This window comes from Euleptes europaea, chromosome 4, assembly GCF_029931775.1.
Source record: "Euleptes europaea isolate rEulEur1 chromosome 4, rEulEur1.hap1, whole genome shotgun sequence".
In the NCBI taxonomy this organism is placed as follows: domain Eukaryota; kingdom Metazoa; phylum Chordata; class Lepidosauria; order Squamata; family Sphaerodactylidae; genus Euleptes; species Euleptes europaea.
In genome coordinates this window covers 7,242,084-7,266,994 of record NC_079315.1, presented here as the reverse complement: position 1 = coordinate 7,266,994, position 24,911 = coordinate 7,242,084, and the positions used below count along the sequence as shown (strand labels likewise).

The following is a 24,911-nucleotide window of genomic DNA, read 5'->3' as shown; positions in this document are numbered from 1 at the left end:
CATTGCTTGGAAATGTGACCAAAATACGATAGCCTCAGTGGAGTCATTTTAGCTTCTAGGGTCAGTTCAGGCTTGATTTGATCTATAACCCACTGATTTGGGGTTGTTGTTTTTTTTTTGCAGTCTATGGTACTCCCAACACTCTCCTCCAACCCCACACTTCAAAAGGGATCTACTTTCTTCCAATCAGCTTTCTGTGTTTTATTTCCTCTCCACTTTTCCCTGCTTCATTGAACAAGGACGGGGGATGGGCAATGGAGAAACAGAACAAAGGGGAGAAACAGAACAAAAGAGAACAAGAACATGGGGGTTACCGCACTTTGTATTCCCAGCGATGTATTAAGAGTTTGAAAATGTTATCGAAAACATCCCTTTAAAAGGGTTTTTGGATACCACGGCTTATAAATGTAAGGCTTTCCAGCCTCCCTGGGCAGTTTCCATAAAATCACTTGCTCAGACGACCATTCAGAAACAGGTAAGTTTATTGGAACGCATCAGGTATGACTAGGCCCCTACGGGGTCAAAGTTGCAAGTGCTAGCATTTCCAAAAGAGCAAGATTATAAACATTTCTACACAGCAGATGTCCGTTACATGTTTTGAGAATCATGAGATAACCGTGTCAGGCCATGCCTTGCACAAGAACATCAAAAGGTCCCAAGAAGCTCGTTATTGCAATCTACAGAAGCCAAGGCCAGGGAAGCAGGAAGCAGGAGGGAGGCAGGGAGGGAATGGGAGTCAGCAAGACATTCCAGCTTGGGGCCTGCTTAGGATTTACAACAGCCTGAACCAAAGTTAGCACAGATCTGCCTTGCTGCTTATACGAGCAAAAACAGAAGCACACAGAAAAGGAACATTACAATCCCTCACAATAAATGGTTCGAAGACGTCTTCACAGCTAAAGAGGCCAAACAAAACGCGAACAGTATTTTTTATTCACAGTGGGTAGCCGTGTTAGTCTGTCTGCAGTAGTAGAAAAGGGCAAGAGTCCAGTAGCACCTGAAAGACTAACAAAAATATTTTCTGGCAGGGTGTGAGCTTTAGATACAGCTAGAATGTGAATCCATCTGTCTTTAAGTAGAGGAGAGTGAATTCAGACAAGCATCAGTATGCAAATGTTAACAGTATGTAAATGTGAATCGCAGGCGTGATGGTATTAGGTGTGGTCTGCAGAAGAGTCTGTGATGTCCAGGGGAGAGACGGGTGTGGAGAAATCAGCATTGGTAATGAGCCATGAATGCAAGGTCTTTATTCAGCCCAGGTAAATGCATTGACTTTAGTTTGAATATCAACTGTAATTCAGCAGTTTCACTCTTTCTACACCCTTGACACTGAGAGACACTGTCCTTCAGTGTTACTACTCTGAAGATGCCTGCCACAGTTGCTGGCGAAACGTCAGGAAAGAAAATTCCAAGACCACGGTTACACAGCCCGGATAACCTACAAGAACCAATCAGCAGTTTCTCTTTCCAATCTCCCTTTGAAATTCCTTTGTAAGGGAACTGCTACTCTTAAATCTGCAACAGAATGTCCTGGAAGGTTGAAATGTTCTCCCACTGGTTTTGGAATGTTGTGGTTTCTGATGTCAGACTTATGTCCATTTAATCTTTGTCTAAGAGACTGACCTGTTTTTTATAACGTATTTTTATAACGTTTTCAAACTTAATACATTGCTGGGAATACATAGAAAGCGCGAACAGTATTTTTTTATAACGTTTTGGAACTCTTAATACATTGCTGGGGATTGCGGCACGGGCAACGGAGAAACAGAACACGAAAGAGAATAGAAAAGGATTCATCTGTTTTTATAACAAGTAAAAAAAGAAGGCTCCAACCACTCAGACCGCGCCCTCCCCCTCCGACCTTCTCCAAAGGAGTAGGCAGAACAGTCATCAAGAACAGGAGAGCAGCTACCACCCAGTAGCACCCCCTGCCTGCTTCCTGCTCAGGAGAGGACGCTTCACCTCCTCCTCGTGGCTGGCGAGACCGAACACTTTCGAATGCACTTCTCTAGTTGGACACTATAGAAATGATCCCTGAAAGTATCGTCTTGCCTAGGTCCCTGCCCCGCCTCCCCTCCTCCACCCGCCCCGACGCCCCTTCAGGTCACGGTGGGCGCCGCTACAGCCGACCCCCCCCCACCGCCCGGATGCTCCCCCCGCCACGGGTCTGCCCCGCCGCCTCCCGCCACGCGGCGCACCGAGCGCTGCAAACGGCGCTCCGCTTCCAAACGCGAAAGCGGCGCGATCCCAGGCCGCACCGCGCTCCCCCATCCCGGGGGCCTCATCTGCATACGGCCGCGCAGCCAGCCAATCGCCTTCTGCCTCGGCCCCGCCCACCGAGCGCTGCAAACGGCGCTCCGCTTCCAAACGCAAAGGTAGAGCGATCCCAGGCCGCACCGCGCTCCCCCATCCCGGGGGCCTCATCTGCATACGGCCGCGCAGCCAGCCAATCGCCTTCCGCCTCGGCCCCGCCCACCGAACGCTGCAAACGGCGCTCCGCTTCCAAACGCAAAGGTAGAGCGATCCCAGTCCGCACCGCGCTCCACCATCCCGGGGGCCTCATCTGCATACAGCCGCCAGCCAGCCAATCGCCTTCCGCCTCGGCCCCGCCCACCGCGCATGCTCCTCGCCTCGCCCCAGGGACCCTGCCGCCGCTCGACGGCCGAGGCGGCCGGCCGAGGAGTTAACCGTTTCAACGCCGCGCGTGCAGCCACGCACCCCTGCTTTACCCCCCCCCCCCACCAGGAAGATCCCTGCCCCGCTCAGCCTGCACTGTTGGAGGGCAGGAGTTAGAGGCAGCCTCTGCCTCGGGGGGGGGGGGGGGGCTGAGCCTCCTCGGAGCCGGCTTTCCTCCCCGTTTCCTTCCAAACGCACGCAGCCGCCTCCTGCTGAACCAGACCCTGCGTCCGTCAAAGCCGGCGGTGGGCCATAAATCAGTCGTGACTTGACGGCGCTTAAAAAAATAAAGTCAGATTATTCCAAAGTGCTCCGAGAAGCCAAGCAACCGTGGAAGCTTCCAGGAGGCGGTGTGGATAAAAAGTGGTCCTAGGTCCTTCTTTCCACGCATCCACATTGAATGCTCATGCAATATTTCTCAGCGCCGTTTGGATCACGGGCCCTGGGTCTTCTTGGTTGGTTCCTGCAAAGTAAGTTTTTTAGTGGCGTTTTCACCCCCTAGTGACATTAATTAAAACCCCATCTGTCCAATTTGTTTTGGACTTCTAAAGGCACGTATTGCATACACAAACCAGGGAAAGGAGGCACCCGGCACCCTAGTTAGCACACTTGCAATAATAATAATAGTATTATGGCATCTTAAAAACCAACAGATGTCTAGCGGCACAGGTTTTCTAAAGGCCATTTTATCGGATGCCGAAGCGTCAGCTCTCCCCAGGGCAGCGGGACTTGCTCCTAAGCAAACATGTTACGCCGCATCAGGCCGTCCGCTTTCAAACACACGCAGCTGCCTCCTGCCGAACCCGACCCTGCGTCCGTCAAAGCCGGCGGAGGGCGGGGCCGAGGCGGAAGGCGATTGGCTGGCTGCGCGGCCGTATGCAGATGAGGCCCCGGGAATGGGGAGCGCGGTGCGGACCGGGATCGCTCTACCTTTGCGTTTGGAAGCGGAGCGCCGTTTGCAGCGCTCGGTGGGCGGGGCCGAGGCAGAAGGCGATTGGCTGGCTGCGCGGCCGTATGCAGATGAGGCCCCCCGGGATGGGGGAGCGCGGTGCGGCCTGGGATCGCGCTGCTTTCGCGTTTGGAAGCGGAGCGCCGTTTGCAGCGCTCGGTGCGCCGCGTGGCGGGAGGCGGCGGGGCAGCCCCGTGGCGGGGGGAGCATCCGGGCGGTGGGGGGGGGTTCGGCTGGAGCGGCGCCCACCGTGACCTGAAGGGGCGTCGGGGCGGGTGGAGGAGGGGGGGCGGGGCAGGGACCTAGTCAAGACGATACTTTCAGGGATCATTTCTATAGTGTCCAACTAGAGAAGTGCATTCGAAAGTGTTCGGTCTCGCCAGCCACGAGGAGGAGGTGAAGCGTCCTCTCCTGAGCAGGAAGCAGGCAGGGGGTGCTACTGGGTGGTAGCTGCTCTCCTGTTCTTGATGACTGTTCTGCCTACTCCTTTGGAGAAGGTCGGAGGGGGAGGGCGCGGTCTGAGTGGTTGGAGCCTTCTTTTTTTACTTGTTATAAAAACAGATGAATCCTTTTCTATCTTCTTTCGTGTTCTGCTTCTCCCCTTGGTTCTGTTTCTCCGTTGCCCGTGCCGCAATCCCCAGCAATGTATTAAGAGTTTCAAAACATTGTAAAAAAAATACTATTCGCATTTTCTATGTATTCCCAGCGATGTATTACCATTTATAAGCCGCGGCATCCAAAAACCCCTTTGAAAGTGATTTTTTTTTACAACATTTTCAAACTCTTAATACATTGCTGGGAATGCAAAGTGCGGTAACCCTCTTGTTTTGCATCTTTCTGGTTGCCCTTTTCTCTCTGTTTGCATTTAGTTCCTCCTTAACTCCGAGTCTCCTTCCCCTTTCCTCTCTACAAATGTGCCCTAGTTCTGCATGAGTCTGCTCAAAATTTTACTAAGGTCAGACTTACTAATTCTCTTTTTCTACTCGGTCGGTGCTCTTAACATCTCTTCCTTTTACACCAAAATTCTCCTTTTCTACTCGGTGCTCTTAACATCTCTTCCTTCTGTCTTTTCTTCTCAATTTCCTTTTTCCTTAAGTCGGAGTATGCTTCCCTTTCCCCTCCCCAAATGTGCCCTAGTTCTGCTTGAGTCTGCTCAGAATTTCACTGTGTTGCTTTTCAGTAAAGAAAGTCAGTGCTTACTAATTCTCCTTTTCTACTCTGTGTCCAATCACTCACCTGTCTAGGGCTGCAGAAAAGAGCAAGAGTCCTTAAAGACTAACATTTCTGGCAGGGTATGAGCTTCTGTGAGCCACAGCTCTATTCTACTGCTATTGACAGACTAACGTGGCTACCCCATCAGTAGAAAAGAGCCAGAGTCCAGTAGCACCTTAAAGACTTAACAAAATTTCTGGCAGGGAATGAGCTTTTGTTGAGTCACAGCTCACTTCTTCAGATAACAGCTAGAATGTGAGCCCATCAATCCTTAAGTAGAGAAGAGTGAATTCAGACACCCAATGGCAATGTAAATGTCAAAAGCAAGTAAATGACATTAGCAGGCGTGACTGGATTAGGCGTGATATGCAGAGGGGTAGTACGTGTGGAGAAATTGGCACTGGTAATGAGACAGGAATCCCAGATCTCTATTAAGTCCAGGAGAATACATAGTCTTGAGCTTCATTATTAGTTGTAAGTCAGCAGTGTAGTCTTAAGAGCTACCCATTGTGATCTGTCTGGGGCCCTAACTCAGCCAAAGAACACCTTTATAACCCAGCCTGGGCTCCCAGCAACAATCCGGTGAAAATCGATCGTTCGCTCACCTGGGTGCTTTCACACATGCTGAATGATACACTTTCAATATGCAGTCGTACTTTACAAAGCGTGGCTGAACACAATGAGGGAGAATCTCAACCCTTAACAGAGAAAGAGGTACAGATCGGGACCACCAGCATACAGGCAGAGTGGACTTAAACCTCTCCGCCGGACCCTTTTCCTGACTTCAAAAGACACTGTGGGGTGTGGTTTGCTTCCCGAGGGAAACCTACACGTACCCAATCAGTCCACATGGAGCTAGGGTTGCCATCTCCCCGATGCGGGTGGCAATTCCTGCCCCCCCTGTGCCCCCACCCTTGTTCAATGGCGCAGCAGGGGGAAATGGGGAGGAAATAACATAATGCAACACAGTGATGTCACTTCCAGGGAATGACCCAGACATGACATCACTATGGTGTGTCACACTCTAAGAATTTCCACAATCTCTAGACTGGGGAAATTAGTCCATCGTTCAGTGTGGTGACGTCACCGTGTCGTGCAGCATTCCCCCCTCCCCTTGCCCTACCCCCGAAATTTCCCACTGAAATGTGAAGCAGGTATGTGCCGGCTTCGCAGTCACTTCCTGAATGATAGTTCAGCGTGAAAAACTAAAAAAAAAAAAGCGGGTACTTCAGCCTGGAACGTGCTGCTAATTACCAAGCATAAATGGCCTCCGTCTCCGGAGTCGTTGCAGAAAGAAAGCACCATAGATTGGCCACAGAAGTTTCATGTCACTTTTATTCTTCTTCTAATGAAATGCATGAGTGTTTTCAAACTAAGATTGTCCACAGAAAAGGAACGTCAAATATGAGAGAAACGCAGCTGGTCGTCTTCTGTTGAGAGCAACATGCTTGCAATGTTCCCACCTGGTGTGTTTTAGTTGGTTGATAAACAAAAAGGTTCTGCAGTTTAACTATTTATTTGTGGAACTTAGAAATGAATCCCTTTTTCTTCGGTCACAACATGCTTTGCTTTTTTTTTGCTCGTGTCATATAAGAAGTCGATTAGTCATGCAAAGTTTTATTCGGTTTAAATGCATTAACAATCTGGTTTGTACAGGATAATGTTTTTCCCCCAACCAGCCACAGCCTTTCCCGCAGTCCGTAACCCGGAACCGCCGAAATGTTACCTGCTAAAAGGAGGGTCCGTTTGGAGAAAGGCTCCCTAATTGTAGATCAGACCGCAAAGGTCCCGCGCGCAGCCGGAGACCCGGGAAACGTTTGCCTCCCTCGACAGTGCAGCGCGGCGAAAGAGGGAAAGGGTGCCAAGCAGCAGGAGCCGCTTCTGCTCAGCGGTTGAGTTTGGAGGATCAGGTCCATTCCTCAGTACGTTAAAAGGGCAGCTTCGTCATTAAAAATCTAAAACTGGTACCATTTCTTGTCCTTGTATTTCAGCATCACCTATGGAGGAAGGGAGGGGTAAAAAACAAAATCACTTCATAGAACAGAAATGCTAAAGCGAATCATTGGGTTGGATCCATTCTGCGAGAGGAGGTGCTTTCTTCAAAGGGAAGCCTTCTCCCAGTGTGACTACAATAATAAGTAGATGGCTCAGAGATTCTGGGAAAAGGCATCTCTTTCACGCTTAATAGGAGTAATAGAAAAGCCAAGCAGGCAGGAAGACATTCTGGGAGCAAATTACAGGTATAAAAGACATGAAATTTATAAGAAGAGTCGGTTTTTATACTCCGACTTTCTCTACCACTTACGGAAGAATCAAACTAGCTTACAATCAACTTCCCTTCCCCTCCCCACAACAGACACCCTGTGAGGTAGGTGGGGCTGAGAGAGTTCGAAGAGAACTGAGGCTCAGATGGGCTGGTTGCCATCATTCTGCCAGTGGGGTGGCTCTGCCCTAGAGATTTCGGGTTCTGGATTCACAGAATAGAATCATAGAGTTGGAAGGGACCACCAGGGCCATCTAGTCCAACCCCCTGCATAATGCAGGAAATTCACAAGTACCTCTGCCCCCACACAACCTCAGTGACCCCCTACTCCATGGCCAGAAGATGGCAAAAAAAAAAAAAAAACCTTCCAGGATCCCTGGCCAATCTGGCTTGGAGGAAAATTGCTTCCTGATCCCAAAGTGGCAATCGGCTTTACCCTGGGCATGGGAAAAAGGGCCACAAGAGCCAAACACTAATGCAACCCTTCCTGCCCTCCCTCTCATGGGGGAAAGCCCATAATGGCCTCTCTATCCCTCTGGGGGACATTCATTAAGCCCCTCCTCATATCCTACGTTGGTTCTTTTCAAATTCACATGTGCCGAAGGAACTCTTGAACCAGCCAAGGGACCCAACAAAACATACCCATAAAAACCAGGGAAAAAAACATATGGCCCTCTGGGAAAAACCCCATTTTCAGAACAGCCTCCTTTTTCACCCAGGACCAACACCAACCTCATGTGCATGTTTGGACAGGGATTCCGCGCTGGACATCATCCTGGCCGTTCTCTCGTCCAGTTCTCCCAGCTTCTGGCCCCTCTCGTCGAGGGCTATGCGTGCCCGAGCCAGCTCTCCGATGGCACTTCCTGCGGCTCCTTTCACGCCCTCCACTCCACCAGACCCGGGGATGTGCTGAGCGAGACTCCGAGACGCTTTTCCCGCTGTGGCCTCGCCGACTGAAAACAAAGCCCAAGACGCAATGAGACCTTTCCCTCTTCCTCGAATCCCACCAACTGGGTTGCTGGCACTATTTTCTGAAGGGGCAGGGACATTTCTAGACGCCTTTTCCATCCAGACATGTATCCCACATTGGCAGAATGCTAGGTATGCAGAGAAGCGTCAGACTCACTGATTAAAGATAAAGTTGCTCTTTATTGAGGAAACTACATTTCGGATAGGAAAGCTGAGAGACGGAGCCTTGAGATGTCTAGCTAGCTAAGGAGGGAGAGGGAGGGTAGAATGACTTCCGAGAAGAAGCAGGAAACTAGACCTAAGTTGCTGTGATGCAGCAACAAAAAAGGCTAATGCGATACTGGGGTGCATCAACAGAGTCATAACATCCAAATCGCAAGATGTCAATAGTTCTGCTGTACACTGCATTGGTCAGGCCGCACCTGGAGCACTGTGTGCAATTCTGGAAGCCTTAATTAAAAAAAAAATGTGGACAGGTGCAGAAGAGAGTGATGAAGATGATCAGGGGCCTGGAGACCAAGCCCTACGAGGAAAGGCTGAGGGAGTTGGGAATGTTTAGTCTGGAGAAGAAAAGGTTGATGGGGGACACGATTGCTCTCTTGAAGTATTTGAAGGGCCGTCACTTAGAGGAGGGCAGGAAGCTGTTCCTGTTGGCAGCAAAGGACAGGACTCGCAATAACGGGTTTAAATTGCGGGCGGAAAGGTACCAGCTGGATATTAGCAAAAACATATTTACAGTAAGAGTTGTTCAACAGGGGAATCAGCTCCCTAGGGAGGTGGGGAGCTCCCCCTCACTGGCAGTCTTTAAGCAGAGGCTAGACAAGCACTTGTCAGGGTTGCTCTAGGCTGATCCTGCATTGAGCAGGGGGTTGGACTAGATGGCCTGGATGACTCCTTCCAACTCTATGATTCTATGATCAGTCCAAGGTCAGACAAGAGGTGTGGAAAGGCCTTACAGCCCTAACTAACTGACCACTTCCCCGCCCCCAGTTGGATCTTCTTCACAATTCCTTTGCACACTCCGCACAATTGTGACTGTGCACATTGTGACTCCTCCAACATTCCATGTAGCCAATAATTTTGTAACCTCTCTTTTGCTCACATCAGAAAGAAAAAAAGTAACGACTACTGAGGAATTACACAACTTTAAGGTTGACGATGAAGAAGAAGAGCTGGTTTTTACATGCCGACTTTCTCTCCCACTTAAGGAAGAATCAAACCAGCTCACAATCACCTTCCTTCCCCCTCCCCACAACAGACACCCTGTGATGTGGGTGAGGCTGAGAGAGTGTGACTAGCCCAAGGTCACCCAGCTGGCTTTATATGTAGGAGTAGGGGAACAAATCCAGTTCACCAGATTAGCGTCCGCCGCTCATGTGGAGGAGTGGGGAATCAAACCCGGTTCTCCAGATCAGAGACCACTGCTCTTAACCACTACACCACGTCTGGCTCTCATTAAAATGGTTAAAGATCATCTATTCTTTGGCTCAAATCATCAACCTTGAGGGAGACAGCAACCAAGAAATCCAAGGGATCGTTTCAACGATTCATTTCAATCATCTTTCCCCCCGTTTCTTGCTAGTGCTCAGGAGAGAGGAGAGTAGGCAGAGCTTCAAAGAAAGGTTGTCTGGAACGACCCTTTCCTTTCTTCCATCGAGTCAATGGATCTCTCTACCCACACTAGTTTTCTTCTCCCGCCTTTACTGAATTTGATCAGACTGTGAATCATCACTTACACAGTTCTTCCCTGTCCAGCGTTCCTCCTGTTCCGCCGAAGAGCCCCTTCAGAAAGCCTCGGTACTGAGCCTCGGGGGTCTCCACGGGGGTGAACAACACCCCGAGCATTTCCTAGCCAAAAAAACAAAGCAAAAGAAAACCGATTGTGTAAGGCAAGGGCATACACTAGACCAGGGCTTCTTAAACTTTTTCCACTCGCGATCCCTTTCCCCCCAAGAAATTTTATATACCTGAGTTTACAGGTATACAAAATAGGTATGCAAATCAAACATTTACTGATAATAAATCATAAAGGAATTTATTTTAAAATAATTCTTCAGTATACGTATAATTCTACCATTTATTAAAGGCTAAATCAAATTTGCATACTGTCGCCAAATTTTTCGCAACCCCCACAATCAGTTACACGACCCCATATGGGGTCATGACCCACAGTTTAAGAAGCCTTGCTCTAGACAGAAGGAAGTTAGAAAAACTCCTTTTCACGGCAAAGAAAACAAGCTTAATTGCATTCTATTTAGGGTCCCCCTCCCATGAATTTATTTCATAAACTGACCCTTTGCTTCCACATTCACCACTGCCTCCTGATTGGTGCATGACTCTTCTGAGCCAAACTACAAATGACGGGGAGGGGGGAGCCACATGGATCTATGGGGGGTAGGATTGCCAACATGTGAGCTAGCTACATAGCAGACCATGTTGTGTCCTGAGGAAGATTTGTAAATCGAAACAGGAAGAATACCGGATCCCTGTATTGCACTCTTGATGAAGATCAAGAGGAACCATAGTGTCCACGCACGAAAGCCATACAGCACGTCGTTACTAACGCCAACGGCTTTCCAGGAAGACCAGCTTTGGTCTCCATGTCCTTCTCTACACTTGGACTTTACACTTTGGGATTCTCTATGTAGTGTTTATTGTATGCAAATAGTGTTCTGAATATTTCGTATATTGTGCTTTTGTATATTCCACTGTTCTTAACAACGCTCACTATTTTGCATATATACGTGGTATTTCTTCTCTGCTGTTATTTGTACACTACCTAACTTGGCATCAGGCTAACTTGTTCCTTGTCCAACCACCAGGTACTAGCTGGAGATCTCTTGCTATTACAACTGATCTACAGCCAATAGAGATCAGTTCCCCTGGAGAAAATGGCCGCTTTGGCAATTGGACTCTATGGCATTGAAGTCCCTCCCCTCCCCAAACCACGCCCTCCTTAGGCTCTGCCCCAAAAATCTCTCGCCAGTGGCAAAGAAGGACCTGGGAACCCTAATGGTGGGCTGTTTCTGCATCTGAAAAGGAGGAGGGGGGGGAAACAAGTGGTCCTGGGGCCACCATGCACCTGATACAGATCAGGGCTTAGTGGCAATTTTTTAAAGAACTACAAATGCCTTTAAAACGGCGGCAGCCTTGGGGGGGGAGCTGAAACCCATACTCTAGGCTCAACACAATTGCGATCTGGATCAGGCCCCACACGCATGAGAATGGAGGAAAACCTACAAGTCAGGCCGTGACTGTTCCATAGGGCACGGATGGGGACCCCAGACCCGACCTGTGTACTCCGTAACATGTAAAGGGGCGACCCACCTGCAGATTGTCGCACATTTCTTGGCTGAAAGTCAATCGCTGGATTTCCGTAGCCGAACCAAGGTACAACGCTTGTCCCTCGTTGGTGAAACAAAAGGTCCGAGCGATCCTCATGTCTGTTACGGGCAAATAATTGACATCTAGCAACGGGCGGAGACTGGGTAAACTGCAGGGAAACAGACATTTGAATGCCAAGGTTATTGCTATTATTTTAAAAATGCATTGTATGCCTTCTTGACTGTTCAATATCTGTTTGTTTTTAGAGCCAAGATTGAGAGATTTATTATCATGGCATTAGCCAGAAAAGATACAAACCTTGTCAATAAAACCCATTACATGATAAAATAATCTCTTTGTAAAAAATACAGATAAAATTATATCCATTAAAATTAACCTTATTAACACTAGTAACCTTTTCCGAGTGGATTTTAATCGCTGCAGAACAATATTTGGCTACCTGTAAATAACACTGAGACCATTTATGCAGGGTCAATTTTGATGCTCGCTCAAAGCTCTTTTTAAAAATGCGACCTTTAAAATGCTTATTCATGGGTCCCGACTCAAAAGGAGAAATTCCCCCCCACACACACACACACACACTCGCCTGCTCCTTCGTTCCTTCCATTAGCCAACCGCCGTTTGCATAGCTAACACACGGCTGTCATTTTGCATGGTTCCTTCAGGGAATTCTTCGGTGTGGGGGCAGAGCAAACACAAAAGGTCGCGTTAAAGGGGCTCATAAGAAATGTGAAGTAGGTATGCACCGGCTTTGCAGTCACTTCCTGAACGACGGTTCAGCATGCAAAACTCAAAAAAAATATGCAGGGCACTTAAGCATGGAACATGCTGTTAATTACCAAGCATAAATGGCCTGAGAGTCTCCCTCCCATAAGAAGAATTTCATTTTCTCTTCCTCCGGACTGGATTCCATTGTGTTAATGAGAGGAAGAATTAGCTTCTGACAGATTCCCTCATAATAGATACACCTAAATAGAACATGCTTTCCATTTCACCTGACCTGCAAGGGCATCCCCACTCAGATCTTGATAACACCCTATACTTTCCCTCCAGGATTGCTGAAGGCAAGGCCGACCCTCTTTGCTCATTTAGCTCTATAATAGACAGATATTCAGCTGGAACTAGGCGATAGCGTGTTCTTAGGAGTCAAGTAAGCTGGGGAACTCATGAGCTCTATTTGTCTTTCTGTATCGAAGATCTTTTGTCTAACTAGAAGCTTTGCTCAAGAGCCAAGATTCATTTTTGTGAACTAGCTCCAACTCTCTATCCAGTCAGGTGTGCGGTGGTGAAGACTTATAGGTCACTTATGCATGGGTACTTTCACTCACGTTTGCCCCCGGTCTGTCTCAGTTGTTCCTTAGAGTGGTGCATGAGTTTTCCCTCCATTAAAGATGACCTCGCGGCCAGCCCTAGCAAATCCTCTGTTAACCCAATTCTTCCCTTTTCCCCTGAGCTCAGCCCGGGTGAAATCCCCGTGCATAAGAGAAAGCGTGGGACACGCAAGCTTATTTTCGCTCACAGCCAATTACAAAGCAGCATGACCAGAGGCGGGGATTCAAATACTTCCTGCTTCCTCGGAGCTCTTTCTGAGCAGAAGAAAGGCTTTTTAAAACCATTTTTTGCTCCATTTTTTTGTTTTATGTTCTTAAGATGCTTTTTGATGTGGTAATTGGGTTTGGGGGAGGGAACTTTTCTCTCACTACAGCCAATTACAAAGCAGCATTTCAAGGGGCAGGGATTCAGACACTTCCTGATTTGAGCTTAGAGACTGCTGGTGCATAGACTCCCAACAGGAAAGTGTGGGTCCAGCAAGCAATGGAGCTCAGGTCAAACTCCCATGCATAAACAACCATAGAGAAGGCCTGCCTTAGCACTGGGGCTAAAGCTCAGGGAATGGACAGGTTCCTTGCCCTGTGGATATATAGCTCCGGGCTCCTGGAGACTTAAAAACCAGCCTCTGAGATTCTGCAAACATTTCTATTTATATCCACAACTTGGATATAAATAGATCAATTTCAAAAGGAAACTGACAAGCACACCAAAAAAAAAGTGCTTTTGACAATCATGGAAGTAAGAATAGAATGTAAAAGGCCGTTGGGTCTTCATGCCAATATTTTCAATGCTATAGAGCTGAGTTCTTTTTCTCCTGTGATTTTTTTTTATAAAACAGCTTTGGCAATCCTAGGTGAGTTGCGACCTCTGACGGTCGGAAAATGCAAGCATAATCAAAGCAAAAAACCCCAAGTAGTCGGCGGGGTGACCGTGAGGAAACGGCCATGCATAAATGGCCTTTCTGTCACCAACTCTAAGACTTGGTGGATGCAAAAATTAATCAAGATTACCAACTCTTCCCGTCCCACCAAGGACCCCGTGATGCTTTATTCTGTTTTCAGCTCGGGTTCAAACGCCAGCCGGGTACCTCAGAATCGTGATATGCCCGTTGGCACAGAAGCACGCCAGGCAAACGCTGCTACACAGGGACACCACGTCCGCTCGCAGCAGGAAGGATGTGTCCGTGATGTTGTGGACGTAGAGGCACGCCTGGGAAGGCAGCAAGAAGACTTTGGCCTGCTTCTCGGAGCAGATGACCACAAACTGGTGCTCCCCCATGTCCTGCGAGGAGGATGGAGAATGCATGACCAGCTTCCTTTTCCGGGCTTGTTCGCTGTCCTCCATGTTGTTTTTGGGGTCTCTCCAGGCCTCGTAGGGAGGGTGTATCAAGGTCCCCGTGCAGTCCAAGCACGCAAAAGTTAAGACCGCTCCCTTCAGGGTCAGAAGTGTACCTGTGAAACAAAATTCAGTTCCAGTTCCAGTGCAAAAGGAGCACCTGTATGCAAATAATCACACGTTTGCACACTTGCGGCGTGTCTTCAAAGTGGCATTTGAATAATAAACTATGGGTAAACAGCCTTATCTTTACCAGACAGCAGATAATTAAATGATAGTCGTGAGAACAAACAGGAAAGTGTGAAATCAATTCAACACAATTTATAAATTCCCCTGGACTAGTTGTCCACGGCTGAATGGCGCTAACAACTTCTAAAACACATCAGCATGTCTACCCTTGATTGAGAAAGTGAAATTTAGCCAAGAATCCTCAGTATGCCGGTTTTTGTTTAATGATTCTATTCCTGAAGTCACTCCAAAGGCGGCGGAATTTCTGATGGGTGTTGTCAAAATTAGGACCAAAGATTAAACTATATTTAAATTGAAAATGTATGGACAGAAAATGTTGTACAATGCTTATGCTATGTCTCTGAGTATATGCCAATAAAGGTAGGTTGATTGATTGATTGATTGACATCAGCATGTGCTTGCGGGGATTAAATGTGCGTGCATCTCCCTCTTCTATTGCTTTATGACTGACCAGTAAGACACAAGAACTGCTATGCGGAGCTGACCCTGAAATCCAGAGCTTAATAACTTGTTACCTCGAGAGGCCTAGTTGCATGGGGGGCGGGAGCAACAAAGTGAAAGCATGCCCCGGCTTAACAAAGAGAGAGAGGGAGGAGCCAGACCGAGCAGAAGCTGAGCATAAACATCTCTCTCATGCTTGCCCTTACCTGGGCCAAACTGTCAAAAATACACCCATGTGCTTATGCACAACGAGGCTCCCACAATCCCGCAGGTGCCTCTTTCAAGACTCCAACAGGCTTCTGATCAGCATTATGAGACGTGGAAACCTTTTTACAATTACGTTGAGGCTCAAGGTTCACAATAAGAAAACGATAGATAAGGTTTTTATAGGATATATTATAATGTAATTTCTACTTCACTTACAGAAAACTACTAGATTTGTTAATGCGTTAACTGACATAGAAAGTGACTATCTTCTGTACAAGCCATTTATATAATCAGCCCAAGTAATGAATTATGGTAACATTATCAGCCTGTTCTGTGCTAGAATTTTTTTTCTAACTTGTAGATATTATCTATGTTCGATATTCACACTTTTCCCTTCCCGTTTTCCTTTTGTATCCTTGTTATTTTATTTAATTTTTTTTTGCAAAAACGAGCTGCTGGTAAATTTTGCAGCTGGTAAGGCTGTAGAGAAGGTGCATGTGCTGTGTATGTGAGTGTTGTTCATGCACATAGCATGAATTGTTTGGGTACACCTGTGCCTTTTTTTTGTGCCTGTGTTTTTGGATCTGCCCTTCTCCCTGCACCCACTGAATAATGAGTCACCCCTATCCCACTTCAGGATTCCTATCTAGTAAGGAACGAGCCCCCAGAAGTGACGTCTCGGAACCCACGACACTCTAGGAATTCCACCAGTGTCTATGGTAAAGGACATAAAGATCTGGGGAAGTTCCTAGAGTATCTGGGATGCTGTGATTCCCCTCTCCATTTTTCTCTTGCTGTTCCATCGAGTGAGCATGGAGGAAGGAGTGCAGAGGTGGGAGTTGGCTGCCTAGGGGAGGCAAGACTAGACAGGGAAGAATAGGGTGTTGGGTCTGTTTGCTAGCATGTTGAAATTCTTTTCTAACTTGATGTTTCTATGGGTAGGATACTCAGCACGATTGCAAGTGATATTTGTTAGTACACTCTGTTTCTGCCTTTATATGTAACTGTAACAGTTCGAAAAGGATGTGGACAGAATCAAGCGGGTACAGAGGAGAGTGATGAAGATGATCAGGGGCCTGGAGACCCAGCCCTACGAGGAAAGGCTAAGGGAGTTGGGAATGTTTAGTCTGGAGAGGAGGAGGTTGAGGGGGGACATGATTGCTCTCTTGAAGTATTTGAAGGATTGTCACTTAGAGGAGGCAGGGAGCTGTTCATGTTGGTAGCAAAGGATAGGACTCCCAATAATGGGTTTAAATTGCGGGAGGAAAGGTGAATATTGGGGAGGGGGGATTACAGTAAGAGTTGTTCAACAGTGGAATCAGCTACCTAGGAAGGTGGTGAGCTCCCCCTCATTGGCAGTCTTTAAGCAGAGGCTGGACAAACACTTGTCAGGGATGCTCTATGCTGATCCTGCATTAAGCAGGGGGTTGGACTAGATGGCCTGTATGCCCCCTTCCAACTCTATGATTCTACAATTCCTACTAAGAGCATGAAGAGTTACGTAACATTATCTTGTTCAGTGGTGTGTTTTTGCACATTTTTAAGAACATATTGAGGAAATCAAGAATACTTACCACTCAGTGAAACCGTCACAGGTTCCGTATGCCTTAGTTCATCCACTGTGGGCAAGTTAAGGGATAACGTCGAGACCACCCCATGGCCTGTACCGACCCAAAGACACGGAGACACGGTGGTGTCGTTTTTCCGTACAAATGACTCTACGAAGTACAAAGCTGTAATGGCTTCCTTAGACTCTTTGTCAATACTGGAGACGCTGGAGCTGCGGGAATGGGTGAAGGAGTTCTCTCTGTTTTCTGTTTGAAGAAAGCAATAAATATGAGGCAGCCTCACATTGAGACGGGACCAGTGGTCCAGCTATGCCAGTACAGTCTGTTACGATTGGCAGAAGCTCTCCATGATCCTGGGCAGAGTATTTACCTGCACAAGGTCCTTATCAGTGGAGAGTCTTTGTAAGACATTGTTTATGGTTGAACCTTCTGTGACCTAGTTACAGTTTTCTGAACTGAAAAGGCTGATGAAGCTTTTGTTTGGCGAAAACGAGGAACGAGGAATCCGGAAGGCGCATTTCCTGCCTGCTCTTTCATCAATGCAACAGAAGACAGACTGTTCTGTACAGTACATAGAAGTCTCTAGACTCTGTTGAAGACTGTCAATTGACGTGAACTGCTGGATGTTTGATGAACTATCAAATATGTGATGATGGTGATAGTATGATTGGTGTGTACTTTGTATAATATTTGGTGCATTATTATGTCATTTTGTTTTGGTAGTCATCTAATAGATTCCACATTTACATTCTTGAGCCTTCGTGCTGTCTCTTATATTTGCTAACCTCCAGCTGGAGAATGCTTTGGCTCAAGATTGCATCTCAAAACAGCTAGCAGACTATTTGATCAATCTGCACCCTAGAGCACCAATATTTTATGTTCTATCTAAAGTGCATAAGCAGATTGACCCAGTACCAGGTAGACCTATAGTCTCAGGAATCAATTCCATTCACGATCCGTTAGCTAAATATCTAGACAGCATATTACATCCATTCTCCATCTTAACAGAATCATATGTTATGGACACAACACATTTTATTCAACAGATGGAAAACCACGATGTTCCAGTTGGCAGCGTATTAACCACTGTAGATGTCAATGCTCTGTACACAAGCATCCCTTTGGATGAAGTCCGAAACATTATAGCGGAGCTATTAGAAACTCGCCGTGAGTTACACCCGCCCACCTCATTCCTTTTAGACATTCTTGACATCAATTTGGAACATAACTTTTTCAGATTTGAGAATGACTTTTACCTCCAAGTCAAAGGAGTATCTATGGGCTCATCGTGTGCCCCATCAGTTGCTAATATTTTCATGATTTTTTTTGAGAACCAATTTATTTTTAATAATAATCCCCTTCGTTCATACATTCTTTCATTCAAACGTTATATTGATGACATTTTTCTTATGTGAGATAAACCTTCATTTGATGAATTCTTAAAATATCTTAACCATTGGCATTCTAACATTAAATTCACTGGGATGGCATCCAGTGAATCGGTTCCATTTTTAGACACAGAAGTCTACATAGATAAGAACAACTCTATAGGTGTTAGACCTTATAGTAAACCTTGTACCAAAAATGCATTATTGAATTATAAGCCATTCCATCCTAGTCATCTCAAAAATAATTTACCTTTCAGTCAATTTCTCAGAATTAAAAGAAACTCTTCTCGTGATATTGATTTTCATAGAGCAGCGCATTCATTGTCTAATAATTTCAGGGAAAAGGGCTATCCTGAGCAGGTCATCACATCAGCAATCACAAAAAGTGCAAGAACAGACTGAAAAAAACTATTGTCCACTAAAACTCAGAAGAAGAATAAAGCTTTAACTTTTTCTTCGCAATATACAGCATTGGCTCCTGACATTAAACAAATTATTCATAACGATTGGCACATTGTGCAATCTATACCAGGCTGTGAACAACAACCAATTATTGGTATGAAAAAAAACAGGTCTTTGGGAGACATACTAACGAGAACAAATATTAATACCCCTCATAATAATACCACACTTCCCCTTGGATTCCATCAATGTGGTAGATATGTTAATTGCCCTATGGCATTACCAGTCAAAGAATTTGTGTGTGTCTGTACTGGTTTCCGTTTTACCTTCACAAATTGTGACTCCAAAAGACTTAATTTATATTGTCAGGTGTTCTTGTAATTTTTTATATGTTGGCAAAACCCTTAGGTTCTTGAAATATAGGTCCGGTGAACACCGCTCTAGAATACGTAACAAGGTTCTGGACCAACATTTCATTAACCATAATCACACACAGATCTTAAATTCTTTTGCCATTTGGCAATTAAGCAAGAACAATTTTTCTATTACAGATACAGATAGAGTACTCAGTCAGCAAGAGGCTCGCTTTATACATCTTTTTAAAATGGAACAACCTTATGGTCTGAATTCTTCCTTAGATCTTACAAGTTTCATTTAATTGTTCTACACTTTGGTTGTTCTCTCAGAAATATTCCGCATATACCTTTAATTTAGGATCTTACATTTGATTACTACCACCTGATTTAGGAAGCAGTCTTCCTTTAATTTAGAACACTAGCAATGAGGCTTTTACAGATGACATATGAGTCTCTTTCTGAGAACTGCAAATGTTGTGGTCTGGTAAGGTTTCATTCATTTTTTGTGGTTTTAAAAGGGCTTATTATGAATTATAATTCCTTAGATGTATTACTTTTGGTATATGCTATGTATTATCTGTTACAGATGGATTATGCATGTTAATTAATGTTCTGAAGAAGGAAATAACCGAAACAAGCATTTACCGGTACTTTTCACATACTGTGCTTACGACTGCCATGCTTATGGCTGGAGACTACTGGAGATTACTGATCCTAGTTTGAGCAAACTACTGCCCTTCATAATTTTTAACCTTCGGGTTTGTTTCAAGGATGGTATTTACAATTTGTTTTCCACTTTATTACCATCAAGCAGAATGTATTTTGCTTTGTTTACAAGCTTTTTAACGCAGGAGCGGCGTTTTGATTAGCTTCAAAGTTCTTAGTGTGCATGCCCCGTACAGCCCTTTTTCCTTAGGGACATGCTACTTTGAGACGCAAATACGGCGTTGACTCAGCTTCAAAGTTTTCATTGCGCACGCCCTGCACAGTGCTTTTTTCTTTTGGGACACGCTACTGTTTGCTGATACTTTCTGGCTCAGATTTATTGTACGTCTTGGGATCTGTACCTTACATCGTACATTGATTCTGAATTGTGTTGTGGACACATTTGTACTTTGTTATTTAAGCATATGTTGTAACATGCTTTTTTGATGCATGGCTTGTGATGTATGTTGCTTACACAATATAATTTAAATTGACATAGACATTGCTAATTCTTATTATTTGTGGCTTGTTATATCAAAACCCCTTTTTGCTCAGCTTAATAACAGCACACGCTCTTTAAAAACCTCCAGGTACCAGGTGGAGATCTCCTGCTATTACAAATGATCTCTAGCCAACAGAGATCAGTTCACCTGGAGAAAATGGCCACTTTGACATTTGGACTCTATGACACTGAAGTCCCTCCCCTCCCCAGACCCCGACCTCCTAGGGCTCCACCCCCAAAACCTTCTGCTGGTTGTGAAGAGGGACCTGGCAACCTTAGAGTCAACCGAGGCAGCCACTCCCCCCCCCCCCACACACACACTCTCAATCTGGGCTGGTGAGGCATGGCCTGGCTCAACCAAGTGACATCCTCATAACAATTAAGTTCAACACCCCTGATGTAAACCTTTTCAGAAGGTGAAAGTAACTGATCCCTGATGCCCCTGAGACACTCACCTTCCGTTGCAACTGGCAGAGAAATCTCCATGCAGGCGGCCGACTGAGCTTTCCTAAACGGAGGCTTGCTAGCAACCCGACGGTTGATTTTTGAGACATCTGCACTAGAGAGCCGTTTTCCAGAGCCGCAGCCTAGAGAAGTGGGGCTTGTGCAGTGCCCATTTACGTGATCTGTAACGAGAGCGGGAAGTTTTTTTGTAAGTGGAACTATAAGTTTATGTACAAAACCAAAACTTCAGAATCACAGAGGTCACTTGACAGAATCAGGGGGTGAGGGTGCAAAAGTGATCGGAACTGCTTAGAGCAGGGGTGGACTCTGATCTGGAGAACCAGGTTCGATTCCCTACTCCTCCACATGAGCGGCATAGGCTAATCTGGTGAACTGGATTTGTTTCCCCACTCCTACACACAAAGCCAGCTGGGTGTCCGTGGGCTAGTCACACACTCTCAGCCCCACCTACCTCACAGGGTGTCTGTTGTGGGGAGGGGAAGGGAAGGTGATTGTAAGCCGGTTTGAGTCTCCATTAAGTGGCAGAGAAAGTCGGCATATAAAAACCAACTCCTCCTCCTCCTCCTCCTCTTCTTCTTTTTCTTCTTCTTCTTCTTCTTCTTCTTCTTCTACTACTACTACTACTACTACTACTACTACTACGTCCATATCATAGCCCCTTCCAACATTTCAACACTCCATAAGTGCAGAGAAGGTACCGATCTCACCTTCTCTTAGCATTTGCTATTCTGTTCTACATTGGGGCAATGAAATCACCCCAGTAAGCACAACCACTTCTATGGATTCTTACAGCTCATATGTGTAGAGAATTGAACTATATTTTTTCTTACCAGTGACAGGATTAGTCCTGGTGGTAATGGACTGATCCTGAACTGAAATATAGTTATGTGGGAAAGCCTTTACAAGAGGTAGCAGTCACCCAGAGCAATACAAGGAATCAATGCAGGACAGAAGACTCGTTTACCTGTCTCTTGGGGGGTCATATTCGATTAACATATAATCTGTAAAATAACATGGGTTGGATCCCACAGATCCATTCCGCTAGTGGTGGTACAAGAGGGCTTCTGGTGATGGTCAGAGGGGAACTCCCGGTGCTGGAGAAAAGCACCATTTGGGGGGCCAGATCTCCCACGGTAGCTATAAGCAGATGACTTCCTGGGAATTTCCACCCAGTCCCTGCCAGCATAGGGGAGGGGCTGTGGCTCAGTGGTAGAGCCTTTGCATGCAAAAGGACCCAGGTTCAATCCCCGGCATCTCCAGTTAAAGGGACTAGGCAAGTAGGTGATGTGAAAGACCGCTGCCTGAGACCCTGGAGAACCGCTGCCGGTCTGAGTAGACAATACTAACTTCGATGGACCGAGGGTCTGATTGAGTTTAAGGCAGCTTCATGTGTTCATGTGGGAGGGAGAGATCGAGGGTTGAATCATAGAGTTTGGGACAAATCCTAGAGCATCGTCATGATGTGATGAAGTCACATTCAGCTTGGCGCAGAAGTGACATCACACGCCATCTTGACACTAGTATACCTGTCCCTGCCCCTAATACCTGGAGGCACCTGGGCTTCCTAGAGGCACCTGGTTGGCCACTGTGTGAGCAGACTGCTAGACTTGATGGACCTTGGTCTGATCCAGCAGGGCTGCTCTTATGTTCTTATGTTCCTCCCAGGGATTTGCCAGCTGCCGATGGCAACCCTTGGGCCACTAGTGGAACAGATCCATGACACCCAACCTCCTGATTTTGCCCTCACTTCACAATCTTCCGCATCTCATTTACAATATTTGGCTGCGTGTTACCCTTAAAAATTGTGCACCATAATGGAATTACATTCTTCCCTGCAGCTTCAAAACATTGAGGAAACAAGGAACTCTCATGTAAATTGGTGCGTCACGAGCCACTAACTTTTACCTGAGGCTGTTGGGGACTTGCAGCGCTCCAGCTCCAGCGAAACGGGGCCGTCCGACAACTCGGTGAGGCCTAATAAGAAACAGAATTTATTTTAAAAAAAAACATATATCAATATCGACATGGCAAAATTCCATTACTTCAAATAATAACTGCCGCAACGGCTGTCACAAGATGCAAACCAAGTGAACTAGACTTGTGTCCGGAGCTAGTAGAGGGGATGTGAGTGTGCAAATAGGTTTCCGCCCGCACAGCCCTGGCTGGGTGAGAAATCTCTTGCACAAATGGGTGCTCTTGCATGTGGTCCCTAGGGCTGAGCGGGGCCCAATCATACTGAGCTCATCTGCTCAGAAGGACTGAAGCTGGCATTAGACTCTATCCCATCTAAAACAAGTAACTGGCCCCATCCTCAATAGGGTCGCCAGCTCCGGGTTGGGAAATACCTGGAGATTTTTGGGGCAGAGCCTGAGGAGGGTGGGGTTTGGGGAGGGGAGGGACTTCAATGCCAAAGAGTCCAATGGCCAAAGCGGCCATTTTCTCCAGGGGAACTGATCTCTATCGGCTGGAGATCAGCTGTAATAGCGGGAGAGCTCCAGCTACTACCTGGAGGTTGGCAATCCTAATCCTCAATCTTTTTGCAACCCCAGGTGCTGGATGGGTGAGTGGACACTATGGCGTTATACCCTGCTGAGGTTCCTCCACTCCCCAAACCCCACCCTCACCAGGCTCCACCCCCAAATTTCCAGGAGTTTTCCAATCCATTGTTGGCAATTCTAGTGGGGCCTGTTCAGTTGCCTGCTGCTCTATGTCCAACTGCGTAGATTGGGGCCATCATCTGGATCTCAGCTTTGACTTCAAATCTTTGAGTACCTTTCCCTTTTCTTCTTTTTCTAAAAATAATCCTGGTCTTTGAACCCACGTGTGGCAGGAAATAAGGCTCTGGACAGTTGCTGTTTGGCACAGGAAGTCTTTGAAAAAACATCTCCCATGCAGTTAAATAAAATACGGTTTTGATTTCACACAGATCAAAATCCATTAAGTCTCATTTTGAAAATCAGAACCTCCAGCTGAGCACGGAGGCCTCTGAACACTCATCAACTTATGTCAATTGGGATGGAACGTGAGGTCATAGAATGTTCTCAGACATTCCAACTGCTCAGAAGATGAGCAACCATAAAAGGTTTCCAGTCCAGCGTCAATGAGGAAAAGACACATTCGGCTAATTCACATAGGGCATATAGGGCAGGCAGAAGACTGGAAAACTGAGAAAGAAGAGGGCCCTGATATTTATCCCATGCCTTTCCCCAAAGCATCTTACCCATTTGAAAAGCCACAACAAGGAGAACGGTAACATTAAAACCAAACAGTACAACAAAGAGGGACGCCAGGAGCAGTTCGAGTCAAAAAAGACCAACAGAGCATACTAAAAAACCAACCATGGTTACGGCTAAACATTACAAACAAAATGCTCTTTGGGACAGCACTGTCTTCAGCTCCTGTCTAAAGGCCACTACAGAAAGGGTCAAATAGAGAGGCTTCCAATATTTTTGCATCATTGCCGAAGAGACCCAGTCTCATGTGCTTTCCTTAAAGGAATGCGGTGGGACTCCAGCTGGTAGACCGGGTGTCGAACTCAATTGTTACGAGGGCCAGATATGACATAAATGTCACTTGGTCTGGCCAGGCCATGCCTCGCCAGCCCAGATTGAGAGTGTGGGGGGTGGCTGCCTTGGCTGGCTCACGGGCCGGATAAGAGCTCTCAAGGAGCCGGATCCAGCCCGTGGGCCATATGTTTGACACCTCTGTGGTAGAGAATCCCAGTTTGTTTACAACTGAGTGCCCATATTACACCTCTTCTTTCGTCATTCTTTGGGTTACCAATTAGTTTCCCAGTTCAGTTCACCTACACAGTCGTTCATGGCCTAAGACCCTCCTATCTACAGGACCGCCTCTCATGACACGCTCTGGTGTGACAGCATCACTCCGCAAAGCCTGCTGAAGGTGTCACCCTGCAAAGGAGGGAAACTACCATGGCCCACAAAACTTTTCCTGCCAATTCACACATTAGGGCTGTAACATATAAATGCGACCTTTCCATGTCCCTTAACCCTTTCCATAATCCTGAACTTTCACATATCCATCTTGAGCTTGTCTTTCAAGTAGACCTTTCTCTTCACATCAGGTGCTCCAAATGTCTGGGTTTCTCTGCCTATTGCAAAGAATTTGGAGACTGGTAGTAGACACCCAACCAACCTAAATAGCCCAGGCTAGCCTGATCTCATCAGAGCTCAGAAACTAAAAAGGGTCAGTCCTTGGATGGGAGACCACCGAGTCAAGGCAAGGGTTGCTATGCAGAAGCAGGCAATGGCAAAACTACCTGTGTTCATCTCTTGCATTGAAATCCATAGGGGTTAACATATGTCAACTTGATGGTAGACCCCCAGAGCGAGAGATTCATTCTCTCGTATCCAGCTACACACCTCAAGTCCTCTGGGATAAATCCAAGGCCTTTTATGCATGGCTGTTTTCCTCGCCGTCACCCCTCTGACAACTTTGGGTCTTTATGCATGCCGCTTCGGACGTCAGAGGTTGCTTTACTCTTCCCCTGCGTTTCCCTATGTTTTGCCCGCGTTTTCAAATTTGTG

At 46.5% G+C, this 24,911-nt stretch overlaps 1 protein-coding gene and 2 non-coding genes across 4 annotated transcripts in view; 1 reads left to right on the top strand and 2 right to left on the bottom strand.

Moving 5' to 3' along the window:
• Positions 1–1,831: 1,831 nt before the first annotated feature.
• Positions 1,832–2,050, bottom strand: LOC130477207 (small nucleolar RNA U3). Its single transcript, XR_008933300.1, has one exon. It is a non-coding gene; the product is annotated as a small nucleolar RNA U3 (small nucleolar RNA).
• A 1,883-nt stretch (positions 2,051–3,933) lies between these two features.
• LOC130477206 (small nucleolar RNA U3) lies at positions 3,934–4,152 on the top strand. The gene has a single exon (XR_008933299.1). It is a non-coding gene; the product is annotated as a small nucleolar RNA U3 (small nucleolar RNA).
• A 2,633-nt stretch (positions 4,153–6,785) lies between these two features.
• STXBP5L (syntaxin binding protein 5L) overlaps positions 6,786–24,911 on the bottom strand; it is a 90,653-nt gene continuing 72,527 nt past the window's right edge. For both annotated transcript variants that reach the window (XM_056847825.1, XM_056847826.1), the window contains 8 exons: positions 22,270–22,338; positions 20,355–20,525; positions 16,553–16,792; positions 13,834–14,197; positions 11,397–11,562; positions 9,806–9,917; positions 7,833–8,053; positions 6,786–6,834 (listed from right to left, as the gene is read on the bottom strand). In XM_056847825.1, coding sequence (XP_056703803.1) covers positions 6,793–6,834; positions 7,833–8,053; positions 9,806–9,917; positions 11,397–11,562; positions 13,834–14,197; positions 16,553–16,792; positions 20,355–20,525; positions 22,270–22,338 — 1,385 coding nt within the window. In that variant the 3' untranslated portion in view covers positions 6,786–6,792. The remainder of the gene's footprint in view (positions 6,835–7,832; positions 8,054–9,805; positions 9,918–11,396; positions 11,563–13,833; positions 14,198–16,552; positions 16,793–20,354; positions 20,526–22,269; positions 22,339–24,911) is intronic.